At 40.8% G+C, this 13,807-nt stretch overlaps 1 protein-coding gene across 1 annotated transcript; it reads left to right on the forward strand.

Moving 5' to 3' along the window:
* Window positions 1-55: 55 nt before the first annotated feature.
* Window positions 56-12,146, forward strand: ext2 (exostosin glycosyltransferase 2). Its single transcript, XM_072464826.1, has 15 exons — window positions 56-175; window positions 1,889-2,221; window positions 2,534-2,757; window positions 2,845-2,934; window positions 3,383-3,499; window positions 4,807-5,002; window positions 5,120-5,259; window positions 5,333-5,426; window positions 6,784-6,915; window positions 8,227-8,416; window positions 9,439-9,605; window positions 9,994-10,137; window positions 10,255-10,383; window positions 11,123-11,205; window positions 11,290-12,146. The coding sequence occupies exons 2-15, from the start codon at window positions 1,907-1,909 to the stop codon at window positions 11,426-11,428; spliced, it is 2,160 nt and encodes a 719-aa protein (XP_072320927.1). The 5' UTR covers window positions 56-175; window positions 1,889-1,906; the 3' UTR covers window positions 11,429-12,146.
* The last annotated feature ends 1,661 nt before the right edge of the window (window positions 12,147-13,807 follow it).

Here is a 13,807-nt window from a genome sequence, read left to right on the forward strand (position 1 = left end):
AGTAGAGGGTGGTAAAGCGCCACATTGTCGAAAGATTATTACTTCCTGTTTGGGTTCAGCCTCAAATGCTAACTCTAAGTGGCGGCTAACTCTAAAGGAATGTAGATGCCTGCTTTGTTTTAGAGACATGAATTGTTTTTCCAGGCTTGTGTTGCCAACTCAGTCAAAATAGACGGTAAGTTATGTTTTGTGAGTGTGCATCAGCTGCTTAGTGATTACGCTAACGTTAGTCTTTATTTTTGTTGAAACGTTAGTTTTCGCGTGCGGACGATGCGTTAGCCTAGCCTAGCCCAGCTGTTTCTCAGCTGATTTACCTTACACTGAGAAGCTTGGTGTTATAAGAATGAGTACTGGTATAAATTTCCAGGAGGAGATGGATAATTGTATACCTAGAGTAATCGCCTCACGGTTCCCCATTTGGTAAAACATGCTTCTTAGCAGGGGTGGAAAATAACTACTGGTAATAACAAATAGTTTTACTGTAATTAACGTGAGTAGATTTATTAAACTTATGATTGTACTTTTTTGAGTTACCAAGCTGTCACGTTTCAACCCCTTTTCTTTAAATGTTCATCAGACCAACTGCCCATTTAGTTCATTCACACATGACGATAGATTCGTGTCGTAATTCTTTATTTGTGCATTTCTTTGTTGAATCAAATGTTTAATACGGCATTGTTTAAGGCATGCTTTCAGAATTGTGACCTAACACACTTACCAAAATACTTAAATATGTATAAGATAAGATATTCCTTTATTGTCCCACATGGGGAAATTTCATTGGTGCAACGCAGGTAGATACAGAGGTAGATACAGAAGAACAGATCACTTATAGGAAGTCTGAAAAACACTTTCAGTAGAAGATCTCCTATAAATAAATAAAAACTCCCATAGACAAATAAATAAATACCATTGCACGTGATCACGACAGTAATTGCACATGAATATGTGTCACGACAGCACATAGATTGCACATGAATTTCACAGTAATTGCACATGAATTGCACATGAATTCCAACAGCAATTGCACATCAGTATTAGGTTAGGTCAGTATTGCGACGGGATAACGTGACGATCTCCGGGTAAGACGACTGTTCTCCGCAGTTTCATGAGTTCCTCCTTTGTGTAAACGCGGTACGGCGCCGGCCGGGGGGGGCGGGGCGGGGCCGGAGCCGGGGGACTCAGAGCCAAGACACATCGCAACGACACGACGAAAACACTCAATCCAGCCGAATAAAGTCAAAACAAGTTAATTTAAAGCGATTCCAATGCGTGTCCCGATCGTTCGTGAAGTTCCTCTTTCATATAAACGTGTATATAAACGTGTACCGACGACACGCCGTACTTTAGCGCGGCCGGAGGGCGCGGGGGGGGGGGGGGGGGGGGGGGGGGCTGGTGGGCTCGCTCGGAGCTAGCTCACGTCACAACAACACAACGAACGCAACGAAAAACGCTCAAATCCAGCCGAAAAAAGTCAAAAACAGTTGAATTAAAAAACTATTCCAGCGCGTGTCCCTATCGTACAGTAAAATAGAAAAAATATACTAACTATATTTACAAAATATAGGAGATAAAGCACAATAAGTGTGAGAAAGAAGAGAGAGCGCTTACACCGGGCTGCCAGCTGTACCAGCGCCTTATGACGTATGACAAAGACGGCAGAATTATGAAATCAAAATGTAAAAAAAAAGCAAAACAGATATTCTGCTCTATCTAGAATCCTTCAGTCACCATATTTCAACCCTTTTTTTGGGACATAAATATCAAGGCACTATGTCATTGTTTGACTAGTTGATCAAAATATTTTGAAATTAATCTAAAACTAAAATAATAGTTGGTTGCAGGCCTACCAGACTTTTTGCTGTAATGTGTATGTTTGTATTTGCAGTGGCTGAAAGGCTGAGTCATGTATGCCTCCAATAAGTACAGCTCCCGGGGGCCAGCGCTGATCCCGAGGATGAAGATCAAGCATCGCATCTACTACATTACCCTTTTTTCAGTGGTGCTGCTGGGACTTATAGCCACGGGGATGTTTCAGTTCTGGCCTCACTCCATAGAGTCCTCTGCAGATTGGACTCTGGATAAACGCAGTGTTCATGACGCTCCTCTGGTCCGACTGCCCACGTCCAGCCCCATCCCGGAGAGGGGCGACCTCAGTTGTCGCATGCACACCTGTTTCGATGTTTACAGATGTGGATACAATCCTAAAAACAAAATAAAGGTACTTAATCACACCATGCAAACTGTAATTAATGACTTATATTATGAATATGTTAACTGAGAAAATTGAGAATAATATTAAGTAACGTAACATCCAGCTTTCATGTACTGAGGTTAAAATTGCGAATCACAGGTTCCCCCACAATTTGATACGAAATACACAATATGTGGCTCATGAAATGATAATGTCACAATTTAGCAATTAATCAATATATTGCACATTAACTTCTGCAATAGATCACTATTGCTTTGATATTCACAACCTAAACTTATACTAAATACTTAAATGCTAATGTTGTATCTATATCTGCAGGTTTACATCTACCCTCTCCAGAGGTTTGTGGATGAAGTCGGAGTCCCCATCAGCAGCACAGGACTGTCCCGAGAATACAACGACCTTTTGAGTGCCATCTCAGACAGTGACTTTTACACAGATGATGTCAACCGGGCGTGTCTCTTCCTTCCTTCCATTGACGTTCTCAATCAGAATTCATTACGAGTCAGAGAGACGGCACAGGCTCTGGCGTTACTGCCCAGGCAATTATAACCCTATTTTTTTGCCATTTGCTGGTAGCTTAAAGATCTCCAGCTTCATGTCTCAAACTGAATTATGTTTCTGCACAGATGGGACAAAGGCATGAATCACCTGCTTTTCAACATGCTGCCTGGAGGACCACCGGATTATAACACCGCATTGGATGTGCCAAGAGATAGGTAAATTGGTCATGTATTATGTCTATTTGATGGGTAAAAAAAATGTCAAATAAAACAGGCATTTTAGACAATAGATTCTAAGTTGTATAGTGCATCTCACTGAAAACTATCTATAGATGTAAGGAATTTCCCCAGCTGGACATGGTTGGACATGGCCTTATCAAGTCCAGGTGTGCGTGACGGACTGTTTTCACTTTACATTCACGCTGCCTGGATCTCTCAGGAAAATCCCAATGCATTTCATCACTTACACTTTATTGCATTTAGTTTATACGGATTCTTTTTACTCGCACGGCCTTAAAACCAGCCTGATGTCATCATAGGTCTCAGCTTGCAGGTAAAATGGCCTCAGTAGACATTATGTATCATGTTTTACGTTGAGTCCTTTCAGTCAAACCTGTCCCTGAGTTAAATCATTGTCACAACATGAGGTTCTATGTCTGCTCAGGGCTTTGCTGGCTGGTGGTGGATTTTCCACTTGGACCTACAGACAGGGCTACGATGTCAGTATTCCAGTCTACAGCCCTCTTTCTGCTGACGTTGAACTGCCTGAGCGACAACCTGGGTGAGAACATTATGCTCTAGAAAGAAGAAGGGGATTTGTAGCTTGCAAAAATATCACTTTATATTTGGTGAATTCAGTACAGAAATTGGACATCTGAATACCAAAGTCCGGTGTACCTCGTCCCCTGAGGTCATGCAATCCTTACATGAGTCATTTAATTTAGAACTGTTTTTAGTAATTTATTGTCATTGTGTAATATTTAATGTCTTTTTTGATGAGCAGTGTTACTCTTAAATGTGTAAAGTCACTGTACATGTAAGAAGTACTGTACTGTAAAGACTGATCAAAAATCCCAGCGATATAGGCACAAAAGACATTATGCCAATCATTTGAGATGCTGCTAAAGCAGTTTTGAGAGGAAAAATTATAGCATTTTTTTCAGCAAAAAAGAAACAAAGAGTGGAAAACCTAAACCATCTGCAAGAACAACTAAAATTGCTGGAGGTAAAATATGCCCAGAACGGGAATTCTTAAGTGCTAAAGGAAATTGAAAAGATAAGAAGTGAAATTAATTATCTGACCTAGCAAGAAATAGTTCAGAAAATGCTATAATACAAAGGTGCACGGTGGCAAAGGCGGTTAGCGCTCTTGCCTCCCAAGAAGGAGATCATGGGTTCGATTCCCGGACCAGACCAACATCACATGATCTCTTTGGGTGGAGTCTGCATGTCCTCCCCGTGTTACCGTGGGTTCTCTGTCTGTCTGTCATGTCTATGTCTCTGTGTTGGCCCTGCGACAAGTTGGCCACTGTCCAGGATGTACCCCGCCTAAGGCCCGAAGTCACTGGGACCCCGAAAGGGAACAAGCGGTAGAAAATGGATGGATGGATGGATGGAAAAATATTGACAGTAATATTTTGCAAGGGGTTCCTGTACAGGGTTTACTGGCAGATGAGACACGGTTGAGTCATTTAGAGGGTGAAAAATCCTTTGGTAAAATCTGTACTTATGACCTGGAAAGAACGTTAAGAATCAAATGTTAAAATCCTGGTTGGCTTACGATCAAAGTTTTGCACCTAATAGCACAGATTTTAAATTTTAAGTCTGGATAAGAAAGTGAATAAAGATGTTCTACCAGGTTGTAAAAGATAATAAATTGAAAAGTTTTGATATGTTGAAAAAATCCTTTGACTTGGAGAAATAGGACTCAAAACAAATAGTTATTATGACTACCATTGTCCATTGCTGTGAGACTATCCTAAAGCATGTCCTTATTTGACTTTTATTTGCTTTATTTGACACCATATTTATACTATGTTTAATTCAATGTAACTCAATTGAGCTGGTTTTATCCCTTCTATCACGCAGGCCACGTCGCTTCTTTATTCTATCATCCCAGACAGCGATTCACCGAGAGTATCGCGCTGAACTTGAACGCCTGAAAGAGGAAAATGGAGAGGCTTTGCTGCTGCTGGACAAATGCAGCAATCTATCACATGGAGCTGTGTCAGTCCGAAAACGATGTTACAAAGGCCAAGTGTATGATTACCCACAGATCCTACAGGTGATGAGAGCAATCACTGCCTTTCATATGTTTTCAGGACCTTTTAAATATCACTCATGAAGTTTTAAAAGGCTGCGTGAAATGAGTATTGGATTGACAGTTGTGTTTGCCCTACAGGAGTCTTCATTTTGCGTTGTTCTTCGAGGGGCTCGGCTGGGACAAGCAGCACTGAGCGATGTCCTCCAGGCTGGATGTGTCCCCGTCATCCTCGCTGACTCTTACATTCTGCCCTTTTCTGAAGTTCTTGACTGGAAAAGGTACCGGGTCGGATTTCTTTAAGAAGTCAATAAGTGCATTTGCCCCTCAACTCATGTTTTATTTTTGTTTTAGGGCATCTGTGGTTATTCCAGAGGAGAAGCTCTCAGAAATGTACACCATCTTGAAAAGTATACCTCACAGACAAGTGGAAGAAATGCAAAGACAGGTATTTTACTCTTTCAGCACTCAAATTAAAATGACAGCAGATTTCTTTTCTTTCATTTTGTTATAATCTGTCGTCATTGATAAACCCACAAAGATATAAAGTGGAATGAAGGCCCTGCTTTAGTGTCAAGTCTATTACAGACATTGTTTTTGACTAAATCTGCTAACTAAGCTGGAGCTCTTATTCGATTGACCACCAGAGGGCTCAACAGTCTAACACTTAAGAGTGTCTGGACAGTTCTTTGCATAAACAAACTATTCTACATTAAAGAAGTGCCCTTTATATTCAGAGAGAGCCAACATATCTGTCATCGTACCTGTGTTTTTGCAGATCAGATCAGTTTCAAAGACGCACAGCAAATCATCTGCCATAAGTGATTCATCTTTTTTTAACCTTGTCCTCCTGTTTTTCATTATGTAGATATTCATTAGTCACAGCTTCTGTCCACAGCTCAGCATCTGTTAATTTCCTATGAGAAAGTTCTGGAGAACAAAATATATTAAATCTGACTGTTGTTGTATTACGCATATACAAAACTTACTTTTATTATTCTACACTTGCCGGTAATGTTTTTGCAGTCCTTGGCCCCAAATTGAATTGTAATATTATATTTTGACAAAAGAAAATAAGTCATGGTTACTAACGGACTGATCACAAAAAGCCATGGTTGTATTCTCAAGAGGGCAGAGTCTCTTCTCTTTCCTGGTCATAAAAATTCCTTCAGGCACTGGGAGAGTGTGGATGGTGCTGGATAACCCCTCAGGCCAGTCAAGTTTTCTTTTTGTGTACTCCCGGCCGGATAAGACACTTTCATCACTGGCTGATTTATAGGCCGTTGGGAAACCCCAGAGACTCAAATCTTTTTGGATTCGACCGCTCCTTTTCAATAAACTTAAGTGCTATTCTGTTTTATGATACATCTCTGGGATATTGCAGCCAGAGCCGTTTGTACCCTTTTGTTTTGAAATACAAAAGAGGCTTTTTTCTCAGAGTAGAACATGCAAAAATGTTTGTAACACAATACTTGAATTCATCTTCTAGGGGCTGTTTGTCATTTTAGGAGTTAAGGGTGAGGTCTGCACAGTTTGGCTTGAGGACTTTTGGCACCAGACCCTGTTGTTTGACGCTTCATTAACTATTATAGGTTTGTCTCGCCTCCGGGCTGTCCATTGAAGTTTAATAGATAAGGAAATGCTTTATCCAAGTCAAAGCTAGAGTTTCCTGTTGGGTTAAATGACCAATTATAAAGTATAGTGAAGCAAATATAAATAGTTATAAAATTGTCACAATGTTTATGGCCATTTTTGTTGACTGAACATGAGCCATCTGTTTGTTTAACCTGTCTCTGTGCCCATAGGCACGCTGGTTCTGGGAGGCGTACTTCAGCTCCATGAAGGCAATTGGTTTGACGACTCTGCAGATCATCAATGACCGGATTTACCCGTACGCTGCACGCTCATATGAGCAATGGAACAACCCACCTGTTGTGGTACGTACCTTGACACGAGTGTCTTTTCTTTCTTGGAAATACTAATTTGTCTAATTTATTGGCCCTGTGCCCTCTGTAATTGTTTTAAAAACATGTTTAGTGGAGGCCATACTTGCCCTAAATCTTCTCGCTGACAGCTCCTCACTGTGGTTTACTCTCAGCCCGTTCTGAGTCCGCTTGTGTCAGCGTTTCTTAACACTGGATCCCTGCGTTGTGGTGAAAATTGGTTCCTTCATGCCTGAGTCATTGTGTTTATAAAAAGTACAGTTGATGGGAAACTCTGCATGTCTGTACCTTTTGGGTAAAATCACTTTAAAACACCTAAAACAATTAGTGTTTGAGTTTGATCATATCAGAAACCTGTGGGAGTGATCCGTCACTCAGGTTTGTCCCGCTCCAGCAGAGGTTAAGTGGGTCAGGCTTCAGACCTTTTGCCCTTAGAGCCTGAAATGAGGATGAAGTGTTTTGTCGAATGGCTGCTTGAATGGATGGTGAGAAGAACTTACAAGAGCACTAAATAAATCAGGCACAGCCCCCTTCTCTGTAGTCTCTGGCTGGTAATTGGAAACAGACATTTGGGGATTGGTGCTTTTGCAGGGGGTTCAGAAAGGGACAATTTTGAGCTTGAGGCATCTTAAAGTTGTTTTTATAACGACTTCTACGGTGAACAAGACAGTAAAAAATAATTAGTTCAGTCAATTTTAATTCTATAGAAAACAACACATTGTTACTTTCACAATGTGATTGAAGTTTACACAGAACAGTTGACATGACAATTACATTTGATGTGTGTCTTGACAAAACAGGAATAAAACAAATGTATTTTTCAATAACAAAGAGACCTAACGACTTGAATGCATTTACTTCCATCCAAAAATAATAAAGGAAAAAATACCACTAACTTATTACGGGAAAAGGCCTTTAACATTAAAATACATATTTTGTGCTCCTGTGGTTGTAACTGATCCTGTTTGGTTTACACAACATGAAGTGGTATGTTCAAACTGGTTTCTTTTCACTTCAGATCACTCAAACAATTTCTAAATCTAAATAACCATGTTACCACAATCGCAGAGAAGTTTCCACTTGACAATAAAGAATTTAATTGGTGCAGAGCAGTGACTGATGTTTTAAAACACAGTAGCTCTGTCTGACACCCACAGGCCCAGTCTGCATGAAGCAGGGTTTGGTATCCTCAAAGTGAACACAATATCTTAAGGCAAATGTAATTAGTATTATTTTCAGATGCTAAGAGTTGTGGTTTATGATTACAATGGACAAAGTGGCTTAAGTTATATTTTCTGTGTGCAGAAGTGGGCCAGTGTGAACAGCCCTCTGTTCCTGCCCCTGATCCCGCCGCGGGCTCCAGGCTTCACCGCTGTCGTGTTGACCTACGACCGCGTGGAGAGTCTCTTCCGGGTCATCACTGAAATCTCCAAAGTTCCCAGTTTGGCCAAACTGCTCGTGGTGTGGAACAACCAGAACAAGAGTCCGCCTGAAGGTGAGAGTAGCATTTCATACAGATGTAGAACTGCTAACAATGTTTAAACATAAAACACATGGTAATATAGAGGTCATTTTTATTTTTATATATATTTTTTTTTCACTCTTTTGTATTGTATCATTGTCTTAACGATGTCAGATGTGTGTAGCATCAGTGCCTCGGCCTCAGACTGCCATCAGCAGGAGCTGTGTCTCACTGCTGTGTCATTGTGTAATGAAGACGTGAGAAAACTTTGAAGTGCTCCCTTGTGGCTGTGAGTTGTCTTTTCATTAGGCATCAGCGGCGCCTGGCCCGAGCTTTGTGACCCATTAGAATTAACAAGAGTCCACTGACAGGTCACTCTGTTATGGCCCAGCACAAAAATGACTATCTTCAAGCTGATACATTCAGAGCTGCAGAGGAATGTTTGCATATGTTTTACTGTGACATGTTAGAATACATTATGGATAAATCAGAGCTCAGCTCTTTATCTTTTATTGTGCATTAATAATAGTATTTACCTTTTTAATAAAAGGCTTTTTCTTCACCATGAAGTTGTTGCTATGGAAGACTTGAATAATAAAAGAGTTGACAGCTGCACGAACAGTGACTCTGAGCATTTAACGTCGCAGTTTTCCCAACAATAGGTTTTGACAGCAGGCCTCAGACATGGTTAGGATGACTGCGAGCTCCTCTCATGGTCTGCCAAGGGCTTTTACACTATTAATGAGGGGACGCATTTGTGTATGATCTATCTGTACCATAGTCCGTGCCATGGACACTACCCAACGCCTTTGAAATGTTCCCTGTGTTGATGTCCCTTGTGAAGAATTATAGTGTGGTTAAATTTGCACGTGCTTGAGGTTTGCCCAATGATATGAAATCAGGGAGTGTAGTCTGACTGCCAGAACTGCTGAGACAACTTCAACTGTCTAAGATAAATGTCATTCTAATCCAAAACGTTATAGCCTGATTCAAAAACGACTTAACTTGATCTTAATGCCTGCTATACTTATATTTCTTTTTATACTTCTATTTAGAATCACTGTGGCCCAAGATTGGAGTTCCTCTGAAAGTCGTGCGCACCAAAGAGAACAAGCTGAGCAACCGCTTCTTTCCCTACGATGAGATTGAGACAGAAGCCGTGTTGGCCATTGATGATGACATCATCATGTTGACGTCTGATGAGCTGCAGTTTGGATACGAGGTGAAAAAAAAGTTTCTCAAACGTGACTCTTTTTGATTACCGTTCACCAACAGCAGCAAATGTCAGTAGATCCTGGATTTGAAAGTCGTTCAGAGGATTACAGCCTGTTCTTATTATCTGTTTGATGTGTGAGAAATGATGACAAGTCCTGCGGTGAAGTTTTCCATGTCCACATACCTGCCATGTCCCGCTGAGGCCGATACAGCTCTCACCTGAATGCATTTAGAAGCCATTTAATAAAATTGAGTTCAGTTTAAAGATAATTACACCAATTTAATGGAGCTGTCTGTCCGCACACATGACAGGCTTTTGCAGCGGTGTCTGAACTGTAGCCAGTCCCCCAGGTGCGGTTTTACTATAATGTTTTAATATGTCTTTTCATCTGTAGGTTTGGAGGGAGTTCCCTGACAGACTGGTGGGCTATCCTGGACGCTTACATCTCTGGGACCACGAGATGGGCAAGTGGAAGTATGAATCCGAGTGGACCAACGAGGTTTCCATGGTGTTGACTGGAGCAGCTTTCTACCACAAGGTAAATGCACTTTGTAACAGATAAAATGATTTAATGTACACTTTTTACTTTAATTAGAAGGCACTTAATACATTTATAACATTTTGTGTGTGCAATGAAAACGTATCTGATTTTTAGTACTTCAACTACCTGTACACATACAAGATGCCTGGAGATATAAAGAATTGGGTGGACGCTCACATGAACTGCGAAGACATTGCCATGAATTTCCTGGTTGCAAACATCACTGGAAAAGCCCCAATAAAGGTAAATTTAGTGTTCATTGGTCTCATTTATAAACTTTCACGTTGAATTCCTCGTGGGAATCATCACCAGACTCGTTCTGAGCATTTCTGCCTCAAAACCGCATTTATTAGCTCTGCGTGCTTTCGTCAGAATGTCAGGATAAGCTAGCTTTGGTTTAACTCCCCTTTGTTATTCCCTCTGCTGCCAGTAGATGGAGTTCTAACTCAATGCCTTACGAGGAATTGCCTCAAAGGGATTGATGTATGCGTTCAGTAGATGTATTACTTTTGGTTCTAACATGAACTGCCAAAGCAAAGTACTCAAGATCACGTGTAAAGGCCAATACTGCATAATATGTGTCCTTTAATGTGCAAAGTTGCACACAAAACATCTTTGTACATAGTGTGCTTCATAAATGAGACTCCAGGTTGTTTTAGTTTCTTAGGCTGAAAGAGCAGCCCGATATCTGGCCCAGATCAGATCTCACCCTCTAACTGGACCCCCACCCCACCACGTGTCCAGGTGCAGGGGCCCGGGTTTGGCCTTAACCTCCCTTATCTGCGTGTCATTCACTGGCGCTCCCCTTGTGGTGTGTTTTTCTAAGCTCACATGCACTCACACCTTGCCATCAAATCACAAGGCGCGCTGTTCCCCCTGGTTTCACTGGTGCTTGCAATTAGATCCCCTTGAAACATTAAGGAGGTTTATCTTTTAACAAACAATCACGACTAAACTATTGCTGTTCTTCTGCTTGGTGCAGGTGACCCCCAGGAAGAAGTTCAAGTGTCCTGAATGCACTGCCATTGATGGGCTGTCACTGGATCAGACCCACATGGTCGAGAGGTAAGCTTTCCACTATTTAGGAATAATAGGGAATTGGATCAATATGCAAACCTTCTTTTGTGTATAATTGTCCTTATTTCACAGATCTGAATGCATCAACAAGTTTGCCTCGGTGTTTGGCACAATGCCCCTGAAGGTTGTGGAGCATCGCGCTGACCCCGTCCTCTACAAAGACGACTTTCCAGAGAAGCTCAAGAGCTTCCCCAACATCGGCAGCCTCTGACAAGCCTGCTGCGTTTCTAACAAGTTCAACAGCATCTGTCCATCATCTACACTGCATATTACATTCTTTAAATATCAAATCATGTGATTTTATTCAATGTGTATTCAATTTTCCACAATTCCATTGAAATGTTGCATAACTGACTTGTACTGCACTATCAGGAAACTGTATTGAACACTTGGACAAAGGAACTTCTGCTGTTAAGACAGTGTATAGTGTATATACAGAATATATAGATAATTTATTATGTTCCGCTTGAGGTTTTAAAGGTTAAACATCTGTTTTAGCTGTGTTGCATCGAAGTCAAAGGTCATTCTTTTACATTTTCATAAATGTTTTTCACGTCTTTTGTGGTCTCTATGGAATAGTAACAAACCACACTTTGAACATTGTATTTTGTATGGGCTGAACTACTGATGCAGGTCAGGGCATTTTAATGTTTATTACTCAAATGTGCTAAAATCAATGATGGTTGAATTGTTTATTTAGGCAGCTTGTGTCTCTTGGTTAAACACCTATGGCTCTGCGTTAACATCCAGTTGTAATAATCAGTTTGTATTTTAATTTACAGTTTCCTCTTTTTGTGTAGGTTTCCTGTTTTTATGTGTTTTTTTTCCATTTATGTAAGAGTGTTTTTGCCTTTATGTACAGAGTGTACATATTATCATTTTGTATTATACACATGACAAATAAAGTTAAATTAATAATACAATAATAATGTTATCTATGCGTTATTAAAGTTAATTTCACTTTTGGTTCACATTTTCATGTCTGTAATGTGTTCTTAAAGGTTTGTTTTAGCTCTAAACATCACTAAAATCCCATGTGACTGGAAATTAAGTTTTTTCACTCCAGTAGAACATCTTGTAAACAAGTGAAGACCCACCAATGTCTTAAAGATGAAAGTGGGATCTCTGAAGTGGCAGTGACTCAAGTGGCCTCATAATGCTGATGCAAGTGTTTTTCTTTACTGCCGTTAGTGCTGCTCAGGGAATAGACTTCACTGCACAGTCTGTACCTCGTATCTTTATGGGACCTGTTTAACTTGACACACACTACTTCAAATGCAATAACTTATTGTCTTTTATTTACACACCAAACAAGAATATGTCAACAGAAGCTTAAAGCCACAAAAATGAATCCTTCAATTGTAGATGAATTGTATAACGGGAAATAACTAAAACATAGCAACTCAAAAACACCTCAAATAAAACAAAATGAGGAAAATGAAAACAAATGTTAACACTCATCCAGTTTATGCATGCACAAAATACACTCAACCGCACAACAATATATTCTTAACATAAAATTGCTCATAAACTGATCATATGGCTTCAGTAGTACGAGAGAATAAAGTTGGACGTTATTCAACACACTGGAGTTGGAAGTGGGCAGGTTTATTTTAACAATTTTTCAAGGTTTGTTATGTCGGAAATATTTGATCAAATGTGTCAAGTGGTCGGATTATGAATTGCAAAGAGCCTGGGGTCAATTGCTAGTGCGTTATCAAAGCCCTGTAATGCACTGTGGGAAATCTCAAATAGTTCACCTAAAAATACTGAATCAGACATTACAAATATGCACGTGTACATAATACATAGACCTGAGAGTAAATGTATACTTGCAAGGACTTCTGCATGACCATTTCTGTCCTGACACACAATACTCACACGGCTCAGAGTTAATTAAAAGGCCTCTCTGGGACCACAGCGCTGCTCCGCCTCGCTCTAAGCCCCGGGCACCGGTTCAGGACGGGACCAATGGACGGTCCGAGTTCTGGAAGAGGCGTAATGACCACTGTCTATGTGTGTATCAAAAAGGTGGGCGAGGATTTTGTCGAGGAGGGTTTTATTTGGGGGTCTTTGAAAGCGGAGCCATGACAGCTGAGAGGGGGAAGTATATCTGAGGCATGTTTGTTTTGCATTTACCCCCAGAGCGCAGCTGTGTGCACTGTCCTTTTCCCAGAACAGTGGACACAGCCTCTGCTCCGGCCCCTTGAGCACTCTGCAGCCCAGTCCTAAAACAGGGGCCCCAAAGTTACATGTAAAACCAGATCTTCTGACTCGTCTCCTCGCATTTATCCAGAATCATATTTATGCCGTGGACGTAGAGCGGGGGATGTAATTTGGATGCTTCGCTGACAGCTCATAACCGTTTTCTTTCCTACCTGCCCAGAAGTCCAATAAATGTGGTTTAGTTTAAGGAAGCGGTGGGGCGGGGGGCACCTCTCTGTCCAAAGGTGCACTGTGAGATCAAGTTACTAAACTAAAGCTTTTGTTATGGTTTAAGCTCAATACAAAACCCACAAATGTTATCAGGACGTACTCTTTAAACATGGGTTACTCTAAATTTCCCCCAGTGTATAAGGTGAATGGCTGT

The sequence above is a fragment of the Eucyclogobius newberryi genome, unplaced genomic scaffold (genome assembly GCF_026437365.1).
Source record: "Eucyclogobius newberryi isolate DKJ021-1_F unplaced genomic scaffold, fEucNew1.0.hap1 SCAF_5, whole genome shotgun sequence".
Taxonomy (NCBI): Eukaryota; Metazoa; Chordata; class Actinopteri; order Gobiiformes; family Gobiidae; genus Eucyclogobius; species Eucyclogobius newberryi.